The sequence below is a fragment of the Pseudophryne corroboree genome, chromosome 3, assembly GCF_028390025.1.
Source record: "Pseudophryne corroboree isolate aPseCor3 chromosome 3, aPseCor3.hap2, whole genome shotgun sequence".
In the NCBI taxonomy this organism is placed as follows: Eukaryota; Metazoa; Chordata; class Amphibia; order Anura; family Myobatrachidae; genus Pseudophryne; species Pseudophryne corroboree.
In genome coordinates, this window is record NC_086446.1 from 365,743,227 (window position 1) to 365,770,352 (window position 27,126).

Genomic DNA, 27,126 nt, shown 5'->3' on the forward strand with positions numbered 1-27,126 from the left:
ATAGCCTCCCATCAGAGGTGGTAGAGGTTAAGACAGTAGTGCAATTTAAACATGCTTGGGATAGACATATGAATATCCTCATAAAGAACTGAGGATCAAAAAGGGTTGAGATTACATAAAAAAGGGGAAGACTAGATGGGCCAAGTTTTTCTTATCTGCTGTCAAATTATATGTTTCTATCTTTCTATGAATAAGAACTTAAGAAATATCAATGAAAATGGTAGCAGTTATAGAGAGAATGAAAGTAGGAAGTGAGAGGGGGAGGCTAAATGTAGGAATGGTGACCACAATGTAAAAATTAGATTAGTAGTAGTGGTGGAAGTAACGCAAGAGGAGGGAGACAGTGAACACGACCCATGGGTCACTACAGATTTCAGTGCTAAGGCGCAGAATAGGACAGGAGAGTGTATTCTGCAGAAAGCCAGGAAGCTCAAACTTGAGTGAAGATAATAGTTTATGTCCTCCATAGCAGAAAAAGCATTGAGTGATCCCCCCAGGTGCAACAGCAGCTGTAAAAGCACAAAACCCATTGAAATGTTCCACCATTCTTCAATTTAAAATACACAGAAAGTTGGACAAATGCAAATACAAGCACTAATGACAAAATAACCATAATACCCTTCGGTACAGATGATCTTCCTTTCAGGGATATACGGCTTGCCTCTATATGGTCTGAGTCATATTTGTTTAAGTGTTCCTCCCATCCAAGAAAAATGTGAAATTAAAAAAAGAGTACAATTGTTTACATAAAAACTTAGTTTGTAAGTTCAACTCCATTGATGGTCCTAGTAAAAGGGATGTGTGGTCTAAAATTCCTTCACTATCGAAAACTAAAAGATCATACCATACTCACAAGGATTGTGGTTGAGAAGTGTGCGTAAAGGAGTCTTTAAACTCTAAGAGAACATGAAGTGTATCCCAACTCACAGTGTATCAGAACACAGTGTACATACAGTATAAAGGTATCTTTTACTTTGTGGGAGATAAAGATAGGCGTACCCCAACTCACAGTCATAAATGCTGGAACATGTTGTAAAGGTTTCTTTTACTTTATGGGAGATCAAGATATGTGTACTCTAACTCCCAGTCATAAATACTGGAACATGTGAGGAAAGGCTTCTTTTACAGCTTCGCTCTTGAAATTCCAGACCCAGAGATGTGATATAAAAGGGAATATTTAATGGAAAAAAAACATACAATAAATGGTAAAAAATACAAAAAAGACCAATACAAATACAATATAAAAAATACACTATAAAACATTATTACAGGGTGCACTTCATATACACCCACAGGAGAGGTCACCAAAATAAAGATGGAAAAACCTGATGTAAAGAGTCCGGAGCTCCTATTCATCAAACCTCTGCTGGTCAAAAGCTCTCTGTAGTGTTGTGTATGTCACAGATGAAGTCTCACCAACGTGTTTCAATCCTCCTGGATCTCTGTCAAGGCATATTTTTTTAATATTGTATTTTTTATACTGTATTTGTATTGGACATTTTTGTATCTTTTACCATTTATTGTATAGAGTTTTTTTCCATTAAATATCACCTTTTACTGTACAATATATCACATCTCTGGGTCTGGTATTTCAAGAGTGAAGCTGTAAAAGATACCATTTTGGTTAAATATGTGCACCAGACCATTTTTGCTGGTTTTGATATTGTCCTTAAACTCTATTGATATAGTAAGACTCTCCAGTTTAATTTTAACAGCATTATAGAAACTCAACCACCCTGTGGTATTTTTATACATCCCTATCCCTAGATGTTGGTAGTCCTGATTTCAGAGAAGGGTGAATGGTGATGCATGGGAGAATAAATGGAGTGAGAATGGGAGAGAGTGCGGAGGAATGCATGATGGTGGAGGGTGCATGAATTGGTGAGAGCTTTGAGGTATATCTGTGCTCCTGGGAGATAAAGTACAGGAGGGGTTTCTGGGGTAGTAAGGTGGTTTGAGAAAAAAAATGAAATTTTGAGTGAAGGAAACTCGGGAAAAATTTTTATGGTATAAATTAGGAAACACAAAGAAAAAGGTTTGCTAATCTCTTGAAAATGTAATTTTGTTTGGATGTTTTTATTATGGACATTTTTTGTTGATTGTGTATCTTATTATATTTTCAATTATTTATTGTTATCCTGTAAATATGTAAAATTTGATGCAATTTTAAATAAAAACATTCCCTATCCAGAGATAAGAGTTTCTGAGAATGAAGAGAAACATTCGGGTTGTACAGATTTGAATAATACACATGGAAGGTTTTGACAATTTTTCTGGTATGTATACCTTAAATGACCTTTTTCATACTTCACAGTAGACAGTATATAAACGACTGAAGAGTTCATGCATAGAGTTACATTCCTTTCTCTGCTTCTTGAGGATAATGCCCATTTAAATGCACTTCTCGTATTTATTGACTTCACAATGAGTCTCTACAGCATAGGTCTGCAAACGTGGTCCTCATTACCCCACACAGTGCATGTTTTGCGGGAAACCCAGCAGGTGCACAGATGTATTAATTACATTTTAAAAGGTCCGCAGGTGGAGTTAATTATTTCACTTGTGATTCTGTGAGGAGACCTGCAAAACATGCACTGTCTGGGGTAATGAGGTCCGAGTTTGCAGACCTATGCTCTACAGTTTGCACCACCATCATTAGGGGCATATACTGTACTCATCTAAGGCTGCCTCCAACTGAGTCCTACAAGACGCATCCTGTAAAAAGTGTTTATTTAATTTCCATGTCCACTGAATGGTGGCGTGTTTCTGGGGAGTTTAGGGAGTTTTTAATTTGACCACAAATTTATATTTTCCATTTTTTATGCAATAATCACATCAGTTGATATACTGTACAGTATAATGAATATGTGTGTCCTATCTATGCATACATTTTTATAATGACCTGTACTATCATGTACTGTATCTTCTCATGGCATCATACATGTAAGCACAACCAAATTATTAGTTATATTGAGTTTTATTGTTATCCAGGCACATCAAAATCACTGTTACTACAACTTAATTACTAACATATCAATCAGTGTGTACTGTATGTGATTATTTACACTTGTTTGAGGTAAAAACAGTAAATGTTGCACCTATAAAAGGCTATTAGTTAACATAGGCGTGCACAGACACCGACACAGGGGTACCGCTCTGCACTTCCCCCCTCTTCCAGGTAACTGACTGCCTCCTCCACCCCTTCCTCTGGGACATAAGACTGCTCATCTGGGCCACCCAGGTAAGCAGTCTATGTCCTGGACAGGGGAGTGGAAAGTAGACCATAATGCCACGGTGAGGAAAAGTCCAGAGCAGCACCCACTTATTTTTGTCTGCCCATGCCTATGTTGGTTAATGATTATACCCCTCACAATTAACAAGTTGGCAAATTAAGTTGAAATGACAGATCACACATATTGGAATCAATTATGTTTATATTAACACATCATTATTTCACTTTTGAGGATATGTTCTTTTTGCAGGTGTTGGGGATGGCCATGGGACTAGGTTCGCGCTTAGTTTTGCGAACTTATATATGGGTGCATTTGAAGATCAATTCATTTGGCAGGGACCATATGGCATGAGCCTAGTGTACTATGGCCGCTATATAGATGATTTATTTATTATTTGGAATGGGGATGAACACAGTGCACTTCAGTTTGTCACTTTTTAAAATCACAACACATAATTTGAAATTCACTCACAATTTTAGTAATAGTTCTGTAAATTTTTTGATTTAACCATCTCCTCTGAGGGTAAACATCTTGTTACTGACAATTATAGGAAACAAGTGGATACAAATAGTTTCCTGCATTATACCAGTTGTCACTACAAACCATGGCTGAAAAATGTGACATATAGTCAGTTTAATAGACTTCGCCGCAATTGTTCAAAAATGGAACTATTTATACCACAGGCAGAGAGGATGTATGAGGACTTTGCCTGTAGGGGATATCCTGTTCCTATTTTCAGATCTGCTTATGAGAGAGTTCTAAATGGGGATAGAAGGAAACTGTTAAGATACAAAAACATATTAAAAATAAAAAGTAAGGTTGTGAGTTTGAATCCGGGTCCAGTCCATATCGTGAAATCATATGTGTATGTTTTATATATTTTATGTTTAATATGGATAAGGTTTTCTTTTGGTATATACACACAATATTGAAATTGTATTCCACTTGTCGATTACCAGTTATAACAATATGATACTGTATGAGAATTGTTTATTAAAATATACATACTAGAAATAGAGTATATTTAAAAAGAATAGAGGTGGATTTTTTATATAGAAAGAGGTGGAGTGACAAATTGACAGAACAGGTGTGCAAATTATGAGGACCAATGTGAAGTACTTAGCAGGTATAAAGGGAGTTAACGGTCACCGATAAAATACTCTTTGAAAAAGCTCCAGGAATGAGTGAAACGTGTTAGCGGAGAAGGGACATTTGGTGACAGTGCTACCGCTGATTGTGGACATCTCTGCATAGACACCGTGCAATGCCGGATGCCAGCCTTCTTGTATAGAGGCAATTGGAAGTTGCAGCGGCACTCACATCTTGGAGGACAGAGATGTCCGGAGCATCCTAGCCGCACCTGGCCGATCCAATACAGCACGCGTTCAGCTGGACTCACCGCACGAATTAACATGGATGGTGAGCTTGTTACAACTTATAGGCAGTCTGTCTGTACATTGGGGGTAATTCCAAGTTGATCGCAGCAGGAAATGTTTAAGCAGTTGAGCAAAACCATGTGCACTGCAGGGGAGGCAGATATAACATTTGCAGAGAGAGTTAGATTTGGGTGGGTTATTTTATTTCTGTGCAGGGTAAATACTGGCTGCTTTATTTTTACACTGCAAATTAGATTGCAGATTGAACACACCACACCCAAATCTAACTCTCTCTGCACATGTTATATCTGCCTCCCCTGCATTGCACATGGTTTTGCCCAATTGCTAACAGAATTCCTGCTGCGTTCAACTTGGAATTACCCCTATTTTTTAGAACAATTTGCACAACAGTTTATATTGGTTGCTTGGGACTATTACATTATTGACTTAGTCGTGATCACTATGTCAAGCACCTTTATTCTGCACTTGCTAATGAATTTCATCAGGACTATTGTCACTATAGTCTTAATTATTTCAGAGAATGAGGACATTTATTTATTCCTTATTTACACACCGCGGCTATCTCAGTGAGGTGGTATTGATAAAGGACTTTTATAGTTCAGAGAATGAACTGATTCACCTCCATTCAAATTACTTATAAGAGCCGTTAGTAGTATCAGGAGATATATGCTATATAATCAAGTACATGTAAAGTGGTAGGAATTTTATATGTATATTTTTATTTTAATTGATTAGTTTTACATGGTGATTGCATTCAGTACATACATTGATTGATGCGATTGATCTATTAAATAATATTTTTCTTGTTCATGTGATCTCACTTTATTTCAAAGCATGATTAACAAAAATAACGCAGAGTGACTTCCAGTATTTTCCAGTTGTTTCTCCTATTTGAAATAGGAGATTTATATAATTTTATGCTTACGTAGGCATAATTGACACTCTGCAGCTGATTATATTTTACCCCATTAGGGTTTGATTGTTAAGGGTTTTTGCATTTATTATTAACGCCAAGAGACATCTCTAGAAAAATTAGTTGTATACTATGCACAAATTGTAATAAAATTGATACAGTGAGCAATACAAATGAGTGCAATTAACATCCTTGTGTGTAGAAGCTCAAATCCTGTCCTTTGCAGTTTTTTGTGTAGGTTTTCCTATAATAGAGAGAACAATATCTCAACAGTCTATTCACACACAAATATAACATTATAATTACAGATATGTCCACATACACCTTTCCCTTTTTGCTTTATTTGGCAAGAAATGGCTAAGATGTTCCACCATGAGTAGTGATTGGATGGATTCCCAATATTTTTTTGCTGCAAAATAATTTGTATACAGTAGCAGATTAAAGCAGCATATTTTAAGAAAAATCACAAGATGTGGCTATATCTCAGACTCTATTGCATGGCTAATTTGGCCATATGGCTTAAATGGGGAAAGGTGTAAATGGACACATTTGTGTATATATACAGTATGCATTTTGTTAATTGATAAAAAAAACTATTAACACCTCTATTTTTGAAAGCATTCTTACTATATATATATATATATATATATATATAAATAATGTTTTTAGCATTGATCTTTAAAGGCCACAGTTCTACTTACCACCATGAGGAATGATTTATATTATTATTTAGGTGTGCTTCCACTGCCTTATCTTTTTTATGTATGTACATCAGGGGACCCTACCAAAGCTGGATGTACAATTGTCTATGAATATTTAAATTATTTAACCAAATTATTCCCTCCTTTTCTTTACAGTATATATTATAAAAAATTATATATATCTTATGTTAAATTCCTATGTTACTGAATACAGTGATTTGCTTTAATTCAACAGATGGGAGTAAAGACATTTTTATGAATGTAGTGATGCCTATGAGAGAGAGAGAGAGAGAGAGAGAGAGAGATATGCATGAACTATCTAGTATCAGTTACACAATCAGTTTCCATAGTAATCCATGTGAACTGCAGATAATAGTTGTATCTACTCTAGCCAAACAATTCTTGTGACATTATTATGATTTTTAAATCACTAGGAATAAAAGATTTCACCTCATTTGGGAGCCTGACATTATGGTGTGTGGGATAGGAAGACACCAGCAAGCATGGAATATTTTCCTATGGGCAGCTCTCTAGAATCTGAATTTAGGTAATATTGTCTGACAGTCTTTAGCTGGCAGTATATACCAGTGGCAGACAATAATGTAGTTTTCAAGTGAGATTTGGTCCGAGAAACTGATGCACATTATTATTACGGAGAACCATCATCAATGTATGAAATCAAGGTAGCAGCATAAAGTAACACAGCGAATACATACATCTTTAGTTTGTTAAGCAGGAGAAAAAAGATCACCGACCAATTACAGGCACTTTAAGGGATCACACAGTTATACCGAGGTGTAACCTAAATAAACATCATGCAGGGTATTCCAGACATTTACTGTATTGTTCTACAGTGTTGGGTCGGAAATGCCGGAAACCGGGATACCGGCGGACAGACAACAGCATCCCAATTATTAGAATCCCGACATGGGCAAGGTAAATATACTTACCTTATCGCAAAGTCCCTTTAGCCCTCCCTCCCTCCCAGTAGCATAAAACTTATCCCCCCCCCCCAATCCCGCAGCCTAACCCTAACCCTCCCTGGGGGTGCTTAGACCTAACCCTCCCCTCTTGCAGCCTAACCCTCCCTTTCCGGCAGCCTATTCCTAATCTCCCCCCTCATCCTAAACCTAAATCCCCCGTACGTGCCTTACCTGCTTGGCGTTCCGCTCCTTGCTTGTTTGCAATTTCGGTGGTCAGAATTCTGGCATGAGGATGTGGATCCTTGTCAAGATGCTGGTGCTGGCATTTCAACCAGTGTCGGGATTCTGGCGTTGGTATTTCGACTGCTGGGATCCCGACTGCCGGGACCCTGACCAGATCCCGTTCTACAATACTTCTCTGGAATAGAACGTTTTGCTAAATAATTGTCTACTTTCTACATACCAAGCATCAAGTCCATTAGGATCTTTCACAATTCTTTTAAGGCATCTTATATCATCAGAAAGGTCGGTGTTGAGTAAATCTGTGAAAGGAACAACATATTACAGTATAGCTTTTATTATCTGACCTGTGCCAGACTTCAAAGACTTATGTATACTGTAACTTTCAAGGCAGATATGCTACTTGCATACAGAATAGTAAGGTAAGAAAATACACAAATGTTTCTGTTATATCACTATGTTTGATTATACTTTGGTAACATGTTCCTCTTTCTCTTGTTAATATACATCCCGGTATGCCCTGTCAGCATTTTTGTTTGGAATGTAATGTATAGTATACTATAGTTCCACAACACCATAGGAACTTTCCAGATAGTTTGAAAATGATGATTTTGCATATATTTGGTGTTTGTCACTGTCATTACACCAAATATATACTGTATAATTTCTCAAGTAAGGAAATACCATATGTGTGAACTTTGTTTAAGGTATAATGCAATTAGGGTCAGTGGCGTAACTAGAAATTTTTGTCCCCCAAGCCAAAAAATTATTCGGCGCCCCCCCCCATACCCCCAATAATTGGCACTAGTAAAGGGACAAATATGCGCGCGCCACCAAAAAAGGGGTGTGGCTTTGCTGAAATGGGTGTGGCTTCGTGTGAAGGGGCGTGGCATTGCAGGAAAAGACTACCTTATACCCCAGTTTTGCAACCTGCACGCCCAGACGTTAGCCACCACAGGAAAGAAAAATAATCCTGATTCATGCCCCTTACATTATTTGTCATTTTTCCTCCTTATAGTAATGCCCAGTATACATTATGCCACATACTGCAATGGCCCTTAGACATTATGCCACACACAACAATGCACATGACACAATATGCACACAAAGTAATGTCCCCGACACATTATGCCACACACCGTAATACCTGTGACACATTATGACAGGAATCACAATGCCCGTTATACATTATGCTACACACTGCAATGCCCCTGATACATTATAGCACATGCAATGTCTGTGACACATTATGACACACACCACAATGACCCTGAGACATTATACCACATACCACAATGCCCGTGATATAGTATACAACACACCGTAATGCCTGACACATTATGACACACACCGCAATGTCCGTGATACATTATGCCACACACCGTAATGCCCATTACACATTAAGTTCTACAGTAAGGCTTCTAATTACTTTTAAATTACCTGCTCATTGCCAGGGGTTTCATGCTCTTGGTTCCATGCACGGTGCCAGGGGTTTTCATGCTCAGGGTGTAATGCTCGTTGCCAGGGGTTTCATGCACTGGGTGTCATGCTCGTTGCTAGGGGTTTCATGCACTGGGTGTCATGCTCGTTGCCAGGGGTTTCATGCACTGGGTGTCATGCTCGTTGCTAGGGGGTAGTGCTTGTTGCTAGGGCCGTGCTCCCAGTGCCACATATGCTCCCAGTGCCAGATATTCCCCCACAGTGCCAGGTATATGCCACCAGTGCCAGATAGTCCCCCACAGTGCCAGGTATATGCCCCCAGTGCCAGATAGTCCCCCACAGTGCCATGTATATGCCCCCCAGTGCCAGGTATATGCCCCCAGTAGCAGATAGTCCCCCTCAGTGCCAGGTAGTCCCCCACAGTGCCAGGTATATGCCCCCCAGTGCCAGATAGTCCCCCACAGTGCCAGGTATATGCCCCCAGTGCCAGATAGTCCCCCACAGTGCCAGGTATATTCCCCCAGTGCCAGATAGTCCCCCACAGTGCCAGGTATATGCCCCCCAGTGCCAGGTATATGCCCCCAGTAGCAGATAGTCCCCCACAGTGCCAGGTAGTCCCCCACAGTGCCAGGTATATGCCCCCCAGTGCCAGATAGTCCCCCACAGTGCCAGGTATATGCCCCCAGTAGCAGATAGTCCCCCACAGTGCCAGGTATATGCCCCCCAGTGCCAGGTATATGCCCCCAGTGGCAGATATTCCCCCACAGTGCCTGCTCCCCCCTCCCCTCGTGTTGAAGGGACACGGAGCGCACAGCGCGCGGCTCTCCAGTGTCCCTCCTGGCTCTCCGGCTGTCTAATAAAGGAAGTGCCGGTTCGTGAGCCAATCAGAGCTCACAAACCGGCACTTCCTTTATTAGTCAGCCGGAGAGCCAGGGAGGGACACAGGGGCGCGCGCGCTGTGCGCTCCGTGTCCCTCCGTACGTACAACAGCGGGGGAAGGAGACCTGCAGATTGACATGCGGACGCTCAATCTGTTCTGTCAGTGGCGCCCCCGCAGCCCCTCGCCCCCAAGCCACCGCGAGGGCTGCGGGGGCAGTAGTTACGCCACTGATTAGGGTGTATTTTTGTTTAACAATATTACATTTATTTGTATGTTTTTCTTTAAATGTTATTAAAACATTGTTTCTATTCTCCTTTTCCTTTTTTTTTTGTCTTCTTAAAAATGGTAGCCTGTCTCAAGTTTCCCAGTTGCCAACATTATTATATTCAATGTAAACTGAATATTAAGGGGCCTGTTTTTCAAAGAATACTTGCTGGATGTCAGTGGCAAACGCAGGATTTGCATGGGGGGGTTTCCAAAACTGGGTGGAGCCAATCACGGGGGTGGGGACTGAGGTAACCCAGTATATGCTGGGTCCGTAAAACTAGTGTGTCCGTGTGTGTGTGTATATATATATATATATATATATATATATATATATACACACATATACATATCTACACACACATATATATATATATATATACTGTATATACACATATACATATCTACACACATATATATATATACTGTATATACACCTATATACATATATACATACATATACACAGCATATTAAACATGCATACATATACATACAGTACATGTATATATATCATATGTGTGTGTGTTTATATGTATGTATATACATGTGTATATATGTATGCACATGGATATACTGTATATGTACTATAATTAAAATAAAGTAAACTTTTATTAAGCACTTACAAGTGCCACCAGGAAGATAGCAGGCTGCAGAGGATGCTAGACAGCCATTAACAATACTCATGCAGCTAAAAAAAATTTTTTGGTGGAGGGGGGTTTCTGGGTGCTCGGAAACCCCCCCTGGGTGCGCCACTGGATGTCCCCCAAAACTTAACCAGTTTTTCATGGGATGTTACAAATATTAAGCAATATTAGTACAAGGACCCACAGCAGCTATCAGACATATTTATTGTGATCCCGTTTTCATTTGCAAATGCAGTCCCCTTAACTTTCTATGTGAGTTGCATTGGGGTAAATTGACTAAAATGGGAGTTCTATTTAAGATGGGATGTTTCCCATAGCAACCAATCAGATTGTACTCATTTACCTAGCACATTCTTGAAGATAATGCCTGGAATCTGATCTGGTCAACATTCCATCTTAAATAGAGCTCCCATTTTAGTAAAATTAGCCCTTAATTTCCTAAGTGACTAATGGTGAATAGAGCTGAGGATAAAACAGGGATTAAGGAAGATTATAGATAATTATCAAGGAGGGCATAGAACCAGAAAAGAGAAAGATAAAAGAGGAAGAAGATTTTCTTTTAAAAAGTGAAGGATTGAAAATGAGGAGATAAATAAAGAAGAGAGAGCATAGAAAAAGATGGATGAGGAAGCAGGAAGATAGAATGACATGGAAGAGGAGGAAGCTGGGGAATAGAGGAAGATAAATAAGGAAAAAGAAGGGGGAAAAGGAGGCAGAGTGTAACCTCATCAACAACTACTGATAACCATTTTATAACTGGAGCTATGTCCATGGCACAAATTAAGGAATCCCACATTGTTTGGAGGATAAGACGTATGACATGAAATGCCGTTGAAGCAGGCATGAAATGTGTCATAATTCAGGTGCCTCAGGAAGGTAAGTAATGCTGAAGGTATGTAACTAGTATGGGTATGGCATGGAAACCCTTTCCTAGACACTGGAGGTTAGGGGAGGTTGCAGCAAATGCATTAGCCTTGGGTGTCCAGAATCCTTAATCAGCCACTATATACTGTAGTTGCTTTTAGCGAAGAACATAAAAATAAGTCAGAGAGATAAACAGGAAGAGGAGGAGATTTGAGAACCAATAAATTACAGTAATACTATCTGAAGGTGGAAAATATCCTGAAGGGCAAAGAACATAAAAATGTCAACCAGAAAATAAAGATTTTCTTCCATTCTTCCTTTATACTTTTCTGTAGCACTAACTTACTATTTTGTTGCCATTAAAGATGTTTCATTATATAGTTGGCTCATGCCCATAATACTTTGTGTATAAGGAAGTGAGCCGGTCACCAGCTGCCCTATAATTTGCCAATTACAGTAGTTGTTTTTTTATTTTTTTGTTTTAACAAAATATCCTTTTATATATTACCTGTACAACGTATTCCACATAGGTTTTTACGTCCATAGGTGCAACCATCATTACACCACCAGTAGCTGTTAATCTGGAAGATGCCATACTCACTAGCACTTATATTCAGGGTGTGATTATAGTTACTGGCATGATGAGCCATGCACACATCTGCAGGAGAAATGTAACATTGAACGTAAAGTGTAATTGCTGATCTTATAGAGAAAAACGTATCAGGAAGTAAGAAATTGTGCAATAAGTGATATTTAAAAATAAGAATTTGAAAAGTAGAATTAATACTTACAATCTTCAAGTGTGTAACCCTTAATACCAATAACATCGCTGTTTTGTAGTGCTATCACTAAGGCGCACCGTTCTATTGCCAAACTTGTATTGGCGATGGCAGCCAGCAGGAGAACAGCAAAAACCTTCATCCTGACAATGTTGTGACAGTTGTAGAAACTTTCCACGCTTATAGCCAATAGCTCTGCTGACACAATGCCATAGAGTAAACATCAACTCAGTGGTGTCCTCGATCTTACACTGTTTGATCTAATGCCAGAAAGATTTTGAAAATATTTTCCAGCAATCACACTGATTGTCTGAACCTGGAATTGTAAGACACATATTTGTCATTGACAAACATTAAGCAAGAGCAAAACAACTTTTTATATAATTCCGAGAACAAAACTGTGTTACTCTGACCTTTACAGAAACTGTCTGGTCAGGAGTGGTTCTCCACAGGGGATCCGTTCAATTTGCCGGCTGTCTGCATCCCGGGGGTCAGGATAAAGACGTTGGAATCCCAACAGCTGGCAATGCTGCAGCCGGACTCCCGGCAAATCAGGACAATTCCCACTCGTGGGTGTCCATGGCTCCCCTAATGTGGGAATAGATCCTGTAGTGAGCCACTGAGACCGCAGTGTGGTGAGTGCAGCAAGCCCACAAGGGAACTCTTAGCGTGCGCCCCGTTGCCAGTATTGTGACGGAAGGCATCCCACATCCCGGTAAATAGTATGTATTCCCTTCAGGCAACGTTACATCACAGTGTAATTTCTTTGGCATAACTTAATTTTATTAACAAAGTGAATTTCTACCAAAATTAGTAATGATTCTTCTACAATCCTCACACCTCCCTAACTATTCCTCTAGCTTTCAAGTTACAGGTTTTGGGCAACCAGCAAGAAAGTCTGTACAGTGGTGATATTTTACCCTATCCTGAATTATCTCTGATGTCAGGAGATGCAACCTATCAGTTCACATCACTGCGCACACTGGCAAGTCTACCTCTGTTAATATAAGGAAACTCAAACTGTCAGCACCAGCACAGATTCAAGTGGTCAGTTATAGGTGTCTATTTACTAAGCCTTAGAGAAATAAAGTGGAGAGAGATAAAGTACCAGCCAATCAGCTCCTAACTGCCTTGTTAAATGCTATGTTTGAAAAATGACAGTTAGGAGCCAGTTGGTTGGTACTTTATCCCTATCCCCTTTATCTCTCTCCAAGGCTGATTAAATAAACCCCTTAGTTCCCTGACATTGACTCAGAGGGAGGCAGAACTCATAGTCATGATAACTGGTGATATTACATTCTGTTCCATCAACTAAGATTAACACAACCTCGTATGAGGAGTTTGATGCTACAATGGTTTTTGCCAGGTACTCCTGCAAGAATATTTGGACATTGCAGCTCCCAATATGCAAGTCATTGCCCATTGATCAGGTTTCATATTGTCAGGCTGGTAACTAAATAGACAGAAAAGTTAGACTTGATAAGGATTAGTGTGCGTTACTGCTATAGAAATGCCAGGAGCAGGGCCATCTTAACAGTAGTGTAGGCCCCTGGGCACAGCAATGCACTGGGCCCCCTACCCATTCTTAAGAGGTAGGCGTGTGGATGCTATCAGTGGCAGCTTTGATGTCCCGCGGGAGTTATGGGGTGCTCTATCTTCTGCTCAGCATGTAGGACCTGGAGCAATAATTTCTGCTAATTTCGCCTTTACTGCACAGATGGGGCTAAACTGTAGAAGGGGCATTGGGCTGAATGAAGGGGCCCTGGTGCATGACTTCCAGTGTGGTAGGGGGTGTTTAACACGTAGGGAAGGGGTGGATAGTGGAGTGGGCTTAATATTTATAATTTTCCGGTGGGAGGGCAGCTTGCTTGACTGCAGATATCTCAAGTTCCTGAAAATATATTTCTTAGCTTTAAATGGGATACAAAACTAGAGAGTCTCACCTTTCAGGAAGTACTGGGGACTTGGGGTTCAGAGTTCAGTAGCCAGAGCAATTCACCAATGAAATTCTAAAACTGCATACTAGCCGTGTGGAGCTGGAGCAGGGACCGGCTGCTTGTAGGTTGATATCTCTGGTTTTGGGCATAGTAGAGACAATCTGCCAGTGTATTCTGAAAGATGAGAGTCCCAGCTTTTTGATTATACCCTCAGACAAACTCTAAGTTAGACAGAACCGGAGATATCCGGCTGGGAAGAGCAATTAGCAGGCTTGAATGGGGAACACTGCTTTCAAGTCGAATATCTCCGGTTCCCCAGGGCCGATTTTCAAAAATCTGGTACCCCTGGAAAGAGGGGACCCTCAGCTATCAGCCTAGGGCCCTTATACTCCTGGGGCCCTTGGGCAAGAGCCCATTGAGCCCATACGAAAAGACGGCCCTGGCCAGGAGGTAATGAGGTCAGGACTAATGACACCATTGGTGTAATGATGGGGAGGCAACTGGGAAAATGTTCCCTGGGCACCTGCATGGAGGAGGTGCAGGCAGTGTCGGACTGGGACACGAAGGAACCACCAGGAGAATACAGTGATAGGGGACAATGCTTAAGGTTTGTGGCCAGTTACCATGAGGTGAGGCTAGCCCACACAGGGGCTTGGACAGCCATTACAGACCATGGAGTCTGTGTACTAAACCTTCGAGAAAGATAAAGTGGATGGAGATAAGGTACCAGCCACTCAGCTCCTAACTGCCATGTTACAGGCTGGGTTTGACAAAATGACAATTTGGATCTGAGTACTTAGTACTTTATCTCCATCCACTTTATCTCTCTTCAAGGCTTAGTACGTAGACCCCACATGTATCTGACCCTGTAATGGAGTAACAGTGTATAATGTGAGTGCACTGTCTGTTACATGACATTAGAGGAATGGGTGGGGGCCACAGACAGTAGAGCCCACCAGGGATTTCGCCTGTTCCTCTGAGGGCAGGTCTAACCCTGGCAGGCCCCTGACATTTCCTAGTGCATAGTTTCCTTACAAGGTGGAGTACAGTGTCTTTCCTGGGCACAGCATTGATCAGGTCAGTCATGTGACCAGATTGTCACAGCAGCAACTGCACCCATGACTCATCCCCAGCAGCATCACACACAGGAAGTGCGTATGATTCACAATGCCTGTCAGAAAGGACCTGCGAAGTCATTAGACTGAGGATGGAAAGAAGGAAAGAAGCCACAACTAGAAAATCAAGCTGTCATCAAGTTTTGTAAGATTGCTGTAGCATTCTCTTCATCATATACAGCAGCGCCTCTGGACTTATACAGCAGATAGGAAGCACCCCTGGACTTATACAGCAGATAGTCAGCACCCCTGGACTTATACAGCAGATAGGCAACACCCCTGGACTTATACAGCATAGGCAGCACCCCTGCAGAATTACACAGCACTGCAGACAGGCAACAGTACCCCTGGACTTAAACGGCAGTGGGGCAACACCCCTGGACTGATAAGGCAGAGGGACAGCACCCCATATAGGGCAGGACCCCAGAATGATGTGGCAGACAAAGAAAATATGTGCAAAATGGAATTGTCCTTGGGTCTTCCTACCCACCCTTATGTTGTATAAACAAGACATGCACACTTTAACAAACCAATCATTTCAGCAACGTCTGCCACACATCTGAAAAAAAGAAGCAATTAATCTTTCATTGCACAAACTGGCTCTACAAAGGCAAGATGTCATCCTCCAATTCCTCACCCCCTTCAGTGTTTACATCCTCCTCCTCACAGAGAAATAATTCCACACCAAAGAGGTGGATTTTTTTGGTATTTTGCACAGGCATGACAATGGGCTTTTTCATCCCATGGGCAACAACTGTCTCCACTGGTGCCTTATTCAAACAAACCACATCACCATCAGAATCCTCATTGTCAACTTCCTTCTCAGCACCAGCTACAATAATATCCTCCTCATTCTGGTGTACTTCTACAGTGACGTCCTCAATCTCAATATCAGCAACTGGACTGGCAGTGCTCCTCCTAGCACTTGCAGGGCTCGTGCAAATGGTGGGAGGAGCCTCCTCTTCCCATACAGTCTTGGGAAGGTCAGGCCTAGACATTGCAACCGCAGACACACTTGGACTCTCCTTGGGGATTTGTGATATTTCTGAATGCACAGTTGTTTTTTTCCTGTGCTATAGCAAGCTTTATTTTTTAAATTTTTCGAGAGGGAGGAGGGCTTCCATCTTCATTAGAAGTTGAATCACCAGTCATGAACATAGGCCAAGGCCTTAGCCTTTCCTTGCCACTTCATGTAGTGAATGGCATTTTGGCAATTTTACATTTCTTATCAGATCATTTATTTTGTTTTTTGGATTATTATTTTTTGCTTCTTGGATTTTACATGCCCTCTATGACATTAGGCATTGGCCTTAGCAGATGACATTGCATCATCAGTGTCATGACTGGTAGCAGCAGCAGCTTAAGCACTAGTACTAGGAACTGGTTCCTGAGCTTTCACTATTTTTTCCTCCAAATTTTTGTTCTCCATTTCACAGGACAGCACCTCTTTACTATTAAAGTACACAGAACAGTGCCCCTTTTATTTTCACAGCACCCCTGTATTTTTACAGCATACAAGACAGGGCCAGTGTACCTTTTTTTTAACAACAGCTCCCCTGTATTTTTACAGCATACAGGACAGGGCCAGCACCTCAGTGTACATTTATTTTCACAGCACCGCTGCATTTTTACAGCATACAAGACAGGGCCAGTGTACCTTTACAACACCCCTGTATTTTTTACAGCATACAGGACAGTGAAAGGATAGCAACATCCATGTATAGCTGCAGCACCCCTAACAGCACAGGACAGCACCCCTAACAGCACAGGACACCACAGTGGCAGGATAGCAACACACATGTACAGCTGCAGCACCCTTAACGGCACAGGACACCACAGTGACAGGATAGTAACACCCATGTACAGCTGCAGCACCCCTAACAGCACAGGACACCACAGTGACAAGACAGCACCCCTAAGAGCACACAGGAAAGCACCCCTAAAGAGCACACACTGACCCCACCTAACACCACCACCCACAAAGAGACAGAGGTCTGTCTCCCTCACTCTCCAAGTCCAGAGTGAACATGTCAGTGTCACGCGGCTCCTTATATGGAATCCAAAACCTGCAAGAATCTGATAGTGGGATGATGATGTTTAGCCTAATTCTGGGATCCGAGTCTGGTGGGAAGTCTCAAGCCGGACTCGGTTCCCAGCTCAGATCGAGATATTCAGGGGGGTTCGGATCTCTGAGATCCGCACCCGCTCATCTCTAGTATGTATATCTCAGAGTAAAAGGGCTTTACTTTTGAATTGCACCAAGTTTTCTGAGATGAGTTGAGCAGAAGGTTTCATAGACTGATGGTAACAGCTGACTTGAGAGCAGGTGTACCAGTGCCCATTGGGTCTAATTCACGTTTGTGTGATTATTGGGGGTCATTCCGAGTTGATCGCTCGCTAGCTAGTTTTAGCAGCTGTGCAAACGCTATGCCACCGCCCACTGGGTAGTGTATTTTAGCTTAGCAGAAGTGCGAACGCATGTGCAGCTGTGCTCTGCAAAAACAGTTTGTGCAATTTCAGAGTAGCTCAGAACCTACTCAGCGCTTGCGATCACTTCCACCTATTCGTGTCCGGATTAGATGTCATACACCCGCCCAGCGAACGCCCTGCCACGCCTGCGTTTTTTCAGACTGAGTTTTTGCAAACACTCCTTGAAAATGGTCAGTTGACACTTAGAAATGCCCTCTTCCCGTCAATCTTCTAGCGGCCGCCAGTGTGAAGAAAAACTTTGCTAGAACCTGAGCACAACCACAAAGGGAATGACCCCCATTCTGTGTTCATACTGCGCATGTGTGAAAGTGCCTTTGCGATTCCACTGGCATTGAGGATTTCATTGCAGAGTGATTGACAGAAAATTGGGTGTGGTAATGGGGAATGGAAGCATAAACGCAGACGTGTCACGGCCATTTTCAAGGCATGTATATCCATCAGCTGCCATCATGTACATACAAACGCATAGCACCTGCGTCACTACTGCCATGTCCAGTCTGCATAGCCATAGGTCTAATCTAGCAGTCAATGTTCCTCATTATTGCATATAGGCTGTGTATGTGTACGCAGTTGAAAATGAGTTTGAGATGGCTCCGGTAGGCATCTATCTTCTTTTTTGTGCGGCAGATTCACTTGCGATGATTAGAAGATGTGTAACCTAAAAACCCAGAATTGCAAATACATTTCCATACAAACATTAATTCCGTAGGCCCATAGTTTTGTAGAGCAGCACAAAAATGTTTTTTTTTTTGTAGAGCAAAATTATTAAAAACTGCGCTAAAAAGTTGGATGGGTGCATCAGTAAAGGCATTCCTTGCATTACAGAAGGGAGCAAGTTATCAATTTTGTTCTGCAAGAAACACTTTTGTTTTGAGCTCAGACCTGGTGATAATTAGGTTGAATCGAATACTTTGGATTGTACTTTGCACCTTTGACTTTGTCAGAGAATTACATTTCTAAGTGCTCTATGGCCTGTGTTACAAAATAGAATAAAACACACAAACGTGTGACACATGATAAACACAGACCTGGGACAGGATGTAATCAATCCCGAGTTCAGTGGCCGCTCTGGACAGCCAAGCTCAGACTTTTTTTTAAAGGGGCACTCATCTACGCATGGTTTAGCCTTGTAAATAATTGCCCCTTGTCAGAGTTCAGCCGGCATACCGCACACCCGCTGAACTCAGACTTCATTACATCCCGGCCCTGGTGTCCACTCAGTCTCTTGAGAAAATGATGCATTAAAACTGGGCTTAAAGTGGAAGAAAGCATTCATATAATGAAAAAGATGGTTCAAAAAATAATAAGTATTTGGGCTATTGCATTTCTGCATAGTGCATTTTTTCAGGTGTTTTTACTTCCATCAAGCCCAGGCAAGATTGGACAAAATTGGATGGCACCTTTAAGAGCTCCATTGGTTTATTCCTAAAACACCATTAAAGCCTTATAACCTGTACAACCAACTAAACCAGTTATATAGTTACATAGTTATATAGTTAGTGAGGTTGAAAAGAAGCAAAATGCCCATCGGGTTCAACATGTATTCGGTGTTAAGCTGTTCATATTATAATGCGCCTGCTGAAGTAATGTTTTAGTAACAATTGACAACTATGATTCTTACCACTCCCAAATATTTAATGTAAATATGTTTAATGCTATAGCCCTGGATACTTTTTCCAGTTAGAAATTTGTCCAATCCGTTTTTTAATGCAATTATAGAGTCCGCCATTATTACCTTCTCTGGCAGGGAGTTCCAAATCTTTATTGCCCTTACCGTTAAGAACCCTTTCCTACGTTGTGTACGGAATTTTTTCTCCTCTAGCCTCAGCGAGTGCACACGTGTCCTATACAGAGTTCTTTTAATAAAAAAATCCCCTGCTAAAGCCTTGTAATGAACCGTTACATATTTGAAGATAGTAATAATGTCTCCTCTTAGACGCCTCTTTTCTAGTGTATACATATTTAACCTAGTAAGCCTTGTCTCATACTAAAGTGTATCTAACCCTTTAATCAATTTAGTAGCTCGCTTTTGAACTCTTTCTAGTTTCCCGATATCTTTTTTATAATATGGTGCCCAAAATTCAACACAATATTCCAGGTGCGGACATTGGGGGTAATTCCAAGTTGATCGCAGCAGGATTTTTGATAGCAATTGGGCAAAACCATGTGCACTGCAGGGGAGGCAGATATAAAATGTGCAGAGAGAGTTAGATTTGGGTGGGTTATTTTATTTCTGTGCAGGGTAAATACTGGCTGCTTTATTTTTACACTGCAATTTAGATTGCAGATTGAACACACCCCACCCAAATCTAACTCTCTCTGCACATGTTATATCTGCCCCCCCTGCAGTGCACATGGTTTTGCCCAACTGCTAAAAAAATTCCTGCTGCGATCAACTTGGAATTACCCCCATTGAGCAGACTTGAGGTACAGCAGATTTTTGTGGTCAGTTAAAATGGTGATTTCATGGGAAGCGCCATCGAGTAGATATTTCCACTCCTCTAATGCCAACTTGATCGCAAACAATTCTTGGTCGCCAATAGCATAGTTGCACTCTGCAGGTGAGAATTTTTTCAAGAAAAACCCACAGGGGTGGAGATGACCATCTGGAACCCTCTGGGAAAGAACTGCCCCCACACTGACGTATGAGGCATCCACCTCTAAGATGAAAGGTAATCAAGTGTCTGGATGTTTCAAAACTGGAGTTGAAATTAACTTCTGTTTTAGAAGATGGAAAGCTTGGATAGCTTCTGCAGATCACTTCGCTGGATTGGCCTCTTTCCGGGTTAGAGCAGAGATAGGAGCAACGATGGTAGAGAAATTAAGGATACATTTTCTGTAGTAATTGGCGAAGCCCAGAAAGCGTTGAACCCCTTTCAGTGAAGAAGGGATTGGCCAATCTTGAATTGCTTGAAGCTTTTCTAGATCCATTCTAAGACTGGAGTCTGAAACAATATAGCCAAGGAATGGAATGGACTTTACCTCAAACATACACTTTTCAAGCTTGCAGAATAAACGGTTGGCACGTAGACGGGATAGGACCTCTTTCTCCCAAAATAAATGTTCTTCCAAATCGTTTGTGAAGTTCAGAATGTCGTCCAGATATACAACAACGTGTCGGTAGAGCAGATCACAAAATATTTTGTTTACAAAGTGTTGGAAGACTGCTGGATCACTACTGAGTCCGAAAGGCATGACGAGGTACTCATAATGATTATCCCTGGTGTTAAAGGTCATCTTCCACTCATTACCCTCAAGGATTTGGATGAGATTATATGCACCTCTCAGATCTAGCTTCGTAAAAATGGTGGCTCCACTGACTCAATCAAATAATTTGGTGATGAGAGGTAACGGGTACCGATTCTTTACTGTAATCTCGTTTACTCCTCGATAGTCAATACACGGATGCAGTCCGCCATCTTTTTTCTTCACAAAGAAGAAACCCGCTCCAGCAGGTGAGGAAGATGGTCGAATGAACCCTTTGGCAAAATTCTCTTTGATGTAGTCGGACATAGCTTGAGTCTAAGGAAGCGAGAGAGGGTAAGTACATCCTCTTACCTGGAACAAGGTCTATGGGACAGTCCCATTCCCAATGAGGAGGAATTTCATCTGCGCTGGATTTACTGAAGACATCTGTAAAGTCGGAATATGGATGAGGTGGAATATCAGCAGATTTGGAAGCTGAAGTACATGATGGAATGACCCGCTGAAGACAGGTACCTAAACAAGAGGACCCCCAGGCTGTGAATTGAGATGTCTTCCAATCGATCTGAGGGTTGTGGAGGCGTAGCCAAGCCAGGCCCAGAACCAGAGGATGGGTGGCTCTGGGAATCACTAGGAAAGACAACAGTTCATAATGCAGGACTCCTACTTTGACTTGGAGAGGAAATGTTCTGCAATTTATAGTAGCATCTGGAATTCTGCTGCCATCCACAGTAGTGAGATACACAGGATGTGAAAGTTTTTCAGTGGGAAGAGACCACTGTTGAACCAGTTCTGCAGTCACAAAATTATCTGCTGCTCCAGAATCCAATAAGGCAGAAACAGTCTTGAAGCGTTGGGAAACTTGCAAAGAAACTGGTAGAATACAGTCACTTATAGATGGAGAAGATTTAATTACTCTTAGCCAGCCTTCTCTTTGACGAGCTAGGATTTGGAGTTTTCCTGATGCTTTCAGCATGCATTAATCATGTGTCGAAGGAGCAGCATAGTAGAGACACAGGTGCGCAGAGCGGCGTCTTTGTCGCTCCTGTGGAGACAGGCGGTAGCGATTTACCTCCATTGGCTCCTCTTTAGCTGGGGAAACCGGATGAGGTGTAGAGACGACTTGCACCTTGGATTGATTGACTCTTCCGCGTTCAATTGCACGTTCCCAAAAATGGAAGTCAACTTTGGTACAGAAGGAGATGAGCTCGTCCAACTTCGAAGGTAAGTCACGAGTAGCTAGCTCATCTTTTATACGCTCAGAAAGACCATGCCAGAATGCTGCGTACAGAGCCTCATCATTCCAGGTAAGTTCGAATGCCAGAATTTGGAACTGTACAAGATACTGTCCCACAGAACGAGATCCCTGACGAAGACGTAATATATCTGCAGCTGCTGAAGTCACTCGCCCAGGCTCATCGAATATTCACCGGAAAGTTGCCAAAAAGTTCTTATATGGTGACAGGAGGGCGTTCGATCTTTCCCATAATGGCGATGTGCAATCTAGAGCTGAACCAGACAGGAGAGAGATAATATGTGCAACTTTAGCACGTTCTGTCGGGAAGTTGATGGGCTGCAGTTCAAAATGGATCTCGCATTGGTTCAGGAATCCCCTACAGGCTTTAGGGAAACCATCGTACTTGGCAGGAGTTGGCAGATGGAGACGTGGAACAGCTGTAACAGTTGGAGGTGACAAGTTCACCTGGGGTACACTGATAGCTCCTGTACCACGGAGGGTAGCCTGTAAATTATCCAGCCGAGAGGAGAAGTCTTGCAGGGACTTACCTGACCCTGTGCAGCTTCTTGATGTTCTAGATGAGCTGACAACAGTTGTACAGGGCTTTTGGGCAGATGTGTAGCGTGTAGCCATGGTGCCTGGAGCACATGCATGCTATGACACCCCCCCACCCCAAGTGTCCATGTGGGGTCAAATTATGCTACACTGCTGTGTCCTTTTTGTTTTATGTGTCCCAATACAAAGCATTGTTTTCACAATAAGTCACTGAGTACCGCTGCCATTATTGGATATTAGATTAATTCAAAGGGCATCGGAGATAATTTCCTAATGTAAGTAGAGTTTTTAGTAATATATATATATATATATAGTATGTAGAATGAAGGCGGCACTCAGACAGGCTATATTAGTGAAGAAAAGTCAGCTTTAATCGACCGACATGTTTCGGGGCTCAACCCCTTCCTCAGGGCCTCAATAACCCTTGCTGAACTACAGGTGGTACATATATACACCAAACATTAATAAACAATCAATGAACCTTAATGTGACTCACCTGCTCAGCGGCGCCATCCTGTCCGTCCGGACACTCAGCAGTGTTCCCTCGTCGCGCTTTCATGACGTCATCAACCCGAGGCTGGAGTCCGTCACCATAGCAACTCACAAGCCTCCTCGTTATCGGTCAGGGGTATGCGCCGGGTCCCACACTGCCGGCCCGTGACGTCATCCGGCGTCGCGTCGCAGGGCAGTTACTAAGCAACCTAAAACAACAAATGAAGAAAAAAACAACAACACAGTATTAATTACAACCCATAATGCAAGAAATGGATCAAACCCAGCCTAATTTGACATAAGCATAAATAAACTAAACCCTAAGACCATGAGCTAAATTGGCAGTAAACTGTCAGCATAACTCATATCACATAATAATAATCTAATAAATTATCTAATAAATAATTAATTTACAAGCAAAAATGGACCAAACCCCATGAGGACTGAAATGAGGACTGAAATTAGAGGAAACACTGTAAACCAAGATTTTCATTCAGGCCACGGGGGGATAGAGTCCCCAACTTATGAATCCATCTGGATTCGCGTTGTAAGAGCACTCGGTCCCTATCACCCCCCCGCATCAGTTTGGGAACATGATCAATTAAGATGGCTCGAATGCTAGCCACCCCATGTTTGAATGTCAAACAATGGCGGGCGAACGGTTGGTCACTACTGCCTTTCTCATAGGCTTTTTTTATAGCGCTTCTGTGTAGTGCCATGCGTTCCCGAAACTGGCGGACGGTCTTACCGACATACGCGAGGCCGCATGGACAGGTAAGTAAATACACAACATGGGTGGAAGTGCAAGTGAGCCGATACTTAATGGCTAACTTCTTCCCAGTGAGGGGGTGATTAAACGAGCCTCCTGTCATAAGAGTGTTGCAGGTAGCGCATCCAAGGCATCTAAAACAGCCCACCTTAGTTCTTAGGAAGTGTGACTCCTGTATACCTGTCAACCGTGTGACATCCAGTTTGACTATGTGGTCACCGATATTCCTACCCCTAGTGTAACTAGGTAAAAGTGACGTCTTAGCCAGGGAAGATAATGCTCCCTCTGTTTGAATGATTGGCAACAGCGATTTAGCCCTACGTACCCTCTTCTTAGTGGCTAAAGAGTATCGATTAACCCAAGGGAGTTTAGGGTTGGACTGACCTTGTTGGCTATCAGACGGGTTTAGGGCCTGTGCACAGGCCCTAAACCCGTCTGATAGCCAACAAGGTCAGTCCAACCCTAAACTCCCTTGGGTTAATCGATACTCTTTAGCCACTAAGAAGAGGGTACGTAGGGCTAAATCGCTGTGGCCAATCATTCAAACAGAGGGAGCATTATCTTCCCTGGCTAAGACGTCACTTTTACCTAGTTACACTAGGGGTAGGAATATCGGTGACCACATAGTCAAACTGGATGTCACACGGTTGACAGGTATACAGGAGTCACACTTCCTAAGAACTAAGGTGGGCTGTTTTAGATGCCTTGGATGCGCTACCTGCAACACTCTTATGACAGGAGGCTCGTTTAATCACCCCCTCACTGGGAAGAAGTTAGCCATTAAGTATCGGCTCACTTGCACTTCCACCCATGTTGTGTATTTACTTACCTGTCCATGCGGCCTCGCGTATGTCGGTAAGACCGTCCGCCAGTTTCGGGAACGCATGGCACTACACAGAAGCGCTATAAAAAAAGCCTATGAGAAAGGCAGTAGTGACCAACCGTTCGCCCGCCATTGTTTGACATTCAAACATGGGGTGGCTAGCATTCGAGCCATCTTAATTGATCATGTTCCCAAACTGATGCGGGGGGGTGATAGGGACCGAGTGCTCTTACAACGCGAATCCAGATGGATTCATAAGTTGGGGACTCTATCCCCCCGTGGCCTGAATGAAAATCTTGGTTTACAGTGTTTCCTCTAATTTCAGTCCTCATTTCAGTCCTCATGGGGTTTGGTCCATTTTTGCTTGTAAATTAATTATTTATTAGATAATTTATTAGATTATTATTATGTGATATGAGTTATGCTGACAGTTTACTGCCAATTTAGCTCATGGTCTTAGGGTTTAGTTTATTTATGCTTATGTCAAATTAGGCTGGGTTTGATCCATTTCTTGCATTATGGGTTGTAATTAATATTGTGTTGTTGTTTTTTTCTTCATTTGTTGTTTTAGGTTGCTTAGTAACTGCCCTGCGACGCGACGCCGGATGACGTCACGGGCCGGCAGTGTGGGACCCGGCGCATACCCCTGACCGATAACGAGGAGGCTTGTGAGTTGCTATGGTGACGGACTCCAGCCTCGGGTTGATGACGTCATGAAAGCGCGACGAGGGAACACTGCTGAGTGTCCGGACGGACAGGATGGCGCCGCTGAGCAGGTGAGTCACATTAAGGTTCATTGATTGTTTATTAATGTTTGGTGTATATATGTACCACCTGTAGTTCAGCAAGGGTTATTGAGGCCCTGAGGAAGGGGTTGAGCCCCGAAACATGTCGGTCGATTAAAGCTGACTTTTCTTCACTAATATAGCCTGTCTGAGTGCCGCCTTCATTCTACATACTCTATGGAGGATTTGTTCCCCTTGGAAGGCACCGCAGCACCATACTTAGTTCCAGACGAGTGCCGGGAATTTTGCAAATATATATATATATATATATATATATATATACTGTATATATATATATATATATATATATATATATATAAAGAAAAGATTTCCCCAGGGAGCTTGTTGTCCTTTGATATGTACAAGTTTACTAATACAATCTTAAAATTGAAGTTTTATTGTTATTTAAAACATACAAGTAAAAACTGTTTGACAATTTGCCCAGATTGACAATGAGATATATTTGTACAAACACTGGTTGTGTTGATATTATTCCTTTCCAATCAAAAGACAGTAGATGTTCTTTTCTGAAGCAATGACAGAGACCCTGTCCTAACCCAACGCGTTTCGTCCTACGGACTTCATCAGGGGTATAATATGGTCAAAGGATCAAAATTTGGACAAACATCTTTCGTGTCTTCAAAGGCAATATAATAGTTTTGTTTTAAAAAAAATTGGACCAGAATTCACCGTATGGGATATCGATTGAAATTAAATATGACTCATTTGGTGATTATCCACTAAGTAAGGCCTGGTTCAAGGAATTAATTTCAGACCATATTGGTCAAATCAAGCGCATGAAGCAGCTATTCACTGGATTATAATCAAGTGGAGTTTACAAAAGAGCCAACCTTTTGAGATGGTGCCTGTCTCCAGTCAGTAACACTCTGAGCTGCTGTATCTATATATATATATTGTTAAAGTCGAAAAATATAGTAATGTACTAACCCCATGCACATGCCCGCTGCGTGTGCACTCAGTCTGCCGTGCGTGCAGATATCCGCAATTTGCGTAAGATCGCACCAGCGATCACGCGCATGGCATGAGCATTTACGGTAGGGTTTGTGAGCACGTAGAGGGTTATTAGAACATTGCATATTTAACCCAAATAGCGTATATTTTAGATATAGTTCCCCTAGACCGCACCAGCGAATATCCATAGTTTAAACAGTTCCAGGACTAAGGGATTCGCCTTTGCATGATAGGAAGGGTCAGACAAAGGTTGGAAGGTGATGTCTAATATCCAGCTGTAGGGTATTTTGAGGGTAACATTCCGGTGTTAGTTAGGAGAAGATTGCTTGTTCCTGCGTATAGTTATGTACAAAAGTAGAATATTAACATTAACTGTATTTACTGTATAATAAGTATGCGGCGGGAATCCAGAGGATACCACTCACAAGAGCAGTTGAGGAAAGACATCGCCCACCTATTCAAATCAAC

The 27,126-nt window shown here is 41.9% G+C and overlaps 1 protein-coding gene and 1 long non-coding RNA gene across 2 annotated transcripts in view; one reads left to right on the forward strand and one right to left on the reverse strand.

Annotated features, from left to right (window-relative positions):
- Positions 1 to 2,958: 2,958 nt before the first annotated feature.
- LOC135055608 (lysozyme C-like) lies at positions 2,959 to 12,443 on the reverse strand. Its single transcript, XM_063959849.1, has 4 exons — positions 12,292 to 12,443; positions 12,009 to 12,158; positions 7,631 to 7,709; positions 2,959 to 5,787 (listed from the first exon to the last, which is right to left on the reverse strand). The coding sequence occupies exons 1-4, from the start codon at positions 12,419 to 12,421 to the stop codon at positions 5,727 to 5,729; spliced, it is 420 nt and encodes a 139-aa protein (XP_063815919.1). The 5' UTR covers positions 12,422 to 12,443; the 3' UTR covers positions 2,959 to 5,726.
- A 233-nt stretch (positions 12,444 to 12,676) lies between these two features.
- LOC135055610 (uncharacterized) overlaps positions 12,677 to 27,126 on the forward strand; it is a 124,487-nt gene continuing 110,037 nt past the window's right edge. Inside the window, exon 1 of the long non-coding RNA XR_010243784.1 lies at positions 12,677 to 12,914. This is a non-coding gene — a long non-coding RNA (uncharacterized LOC135055610). The remainder of the gene's footprint in view (positions 12,915 to 27,126) is intronic.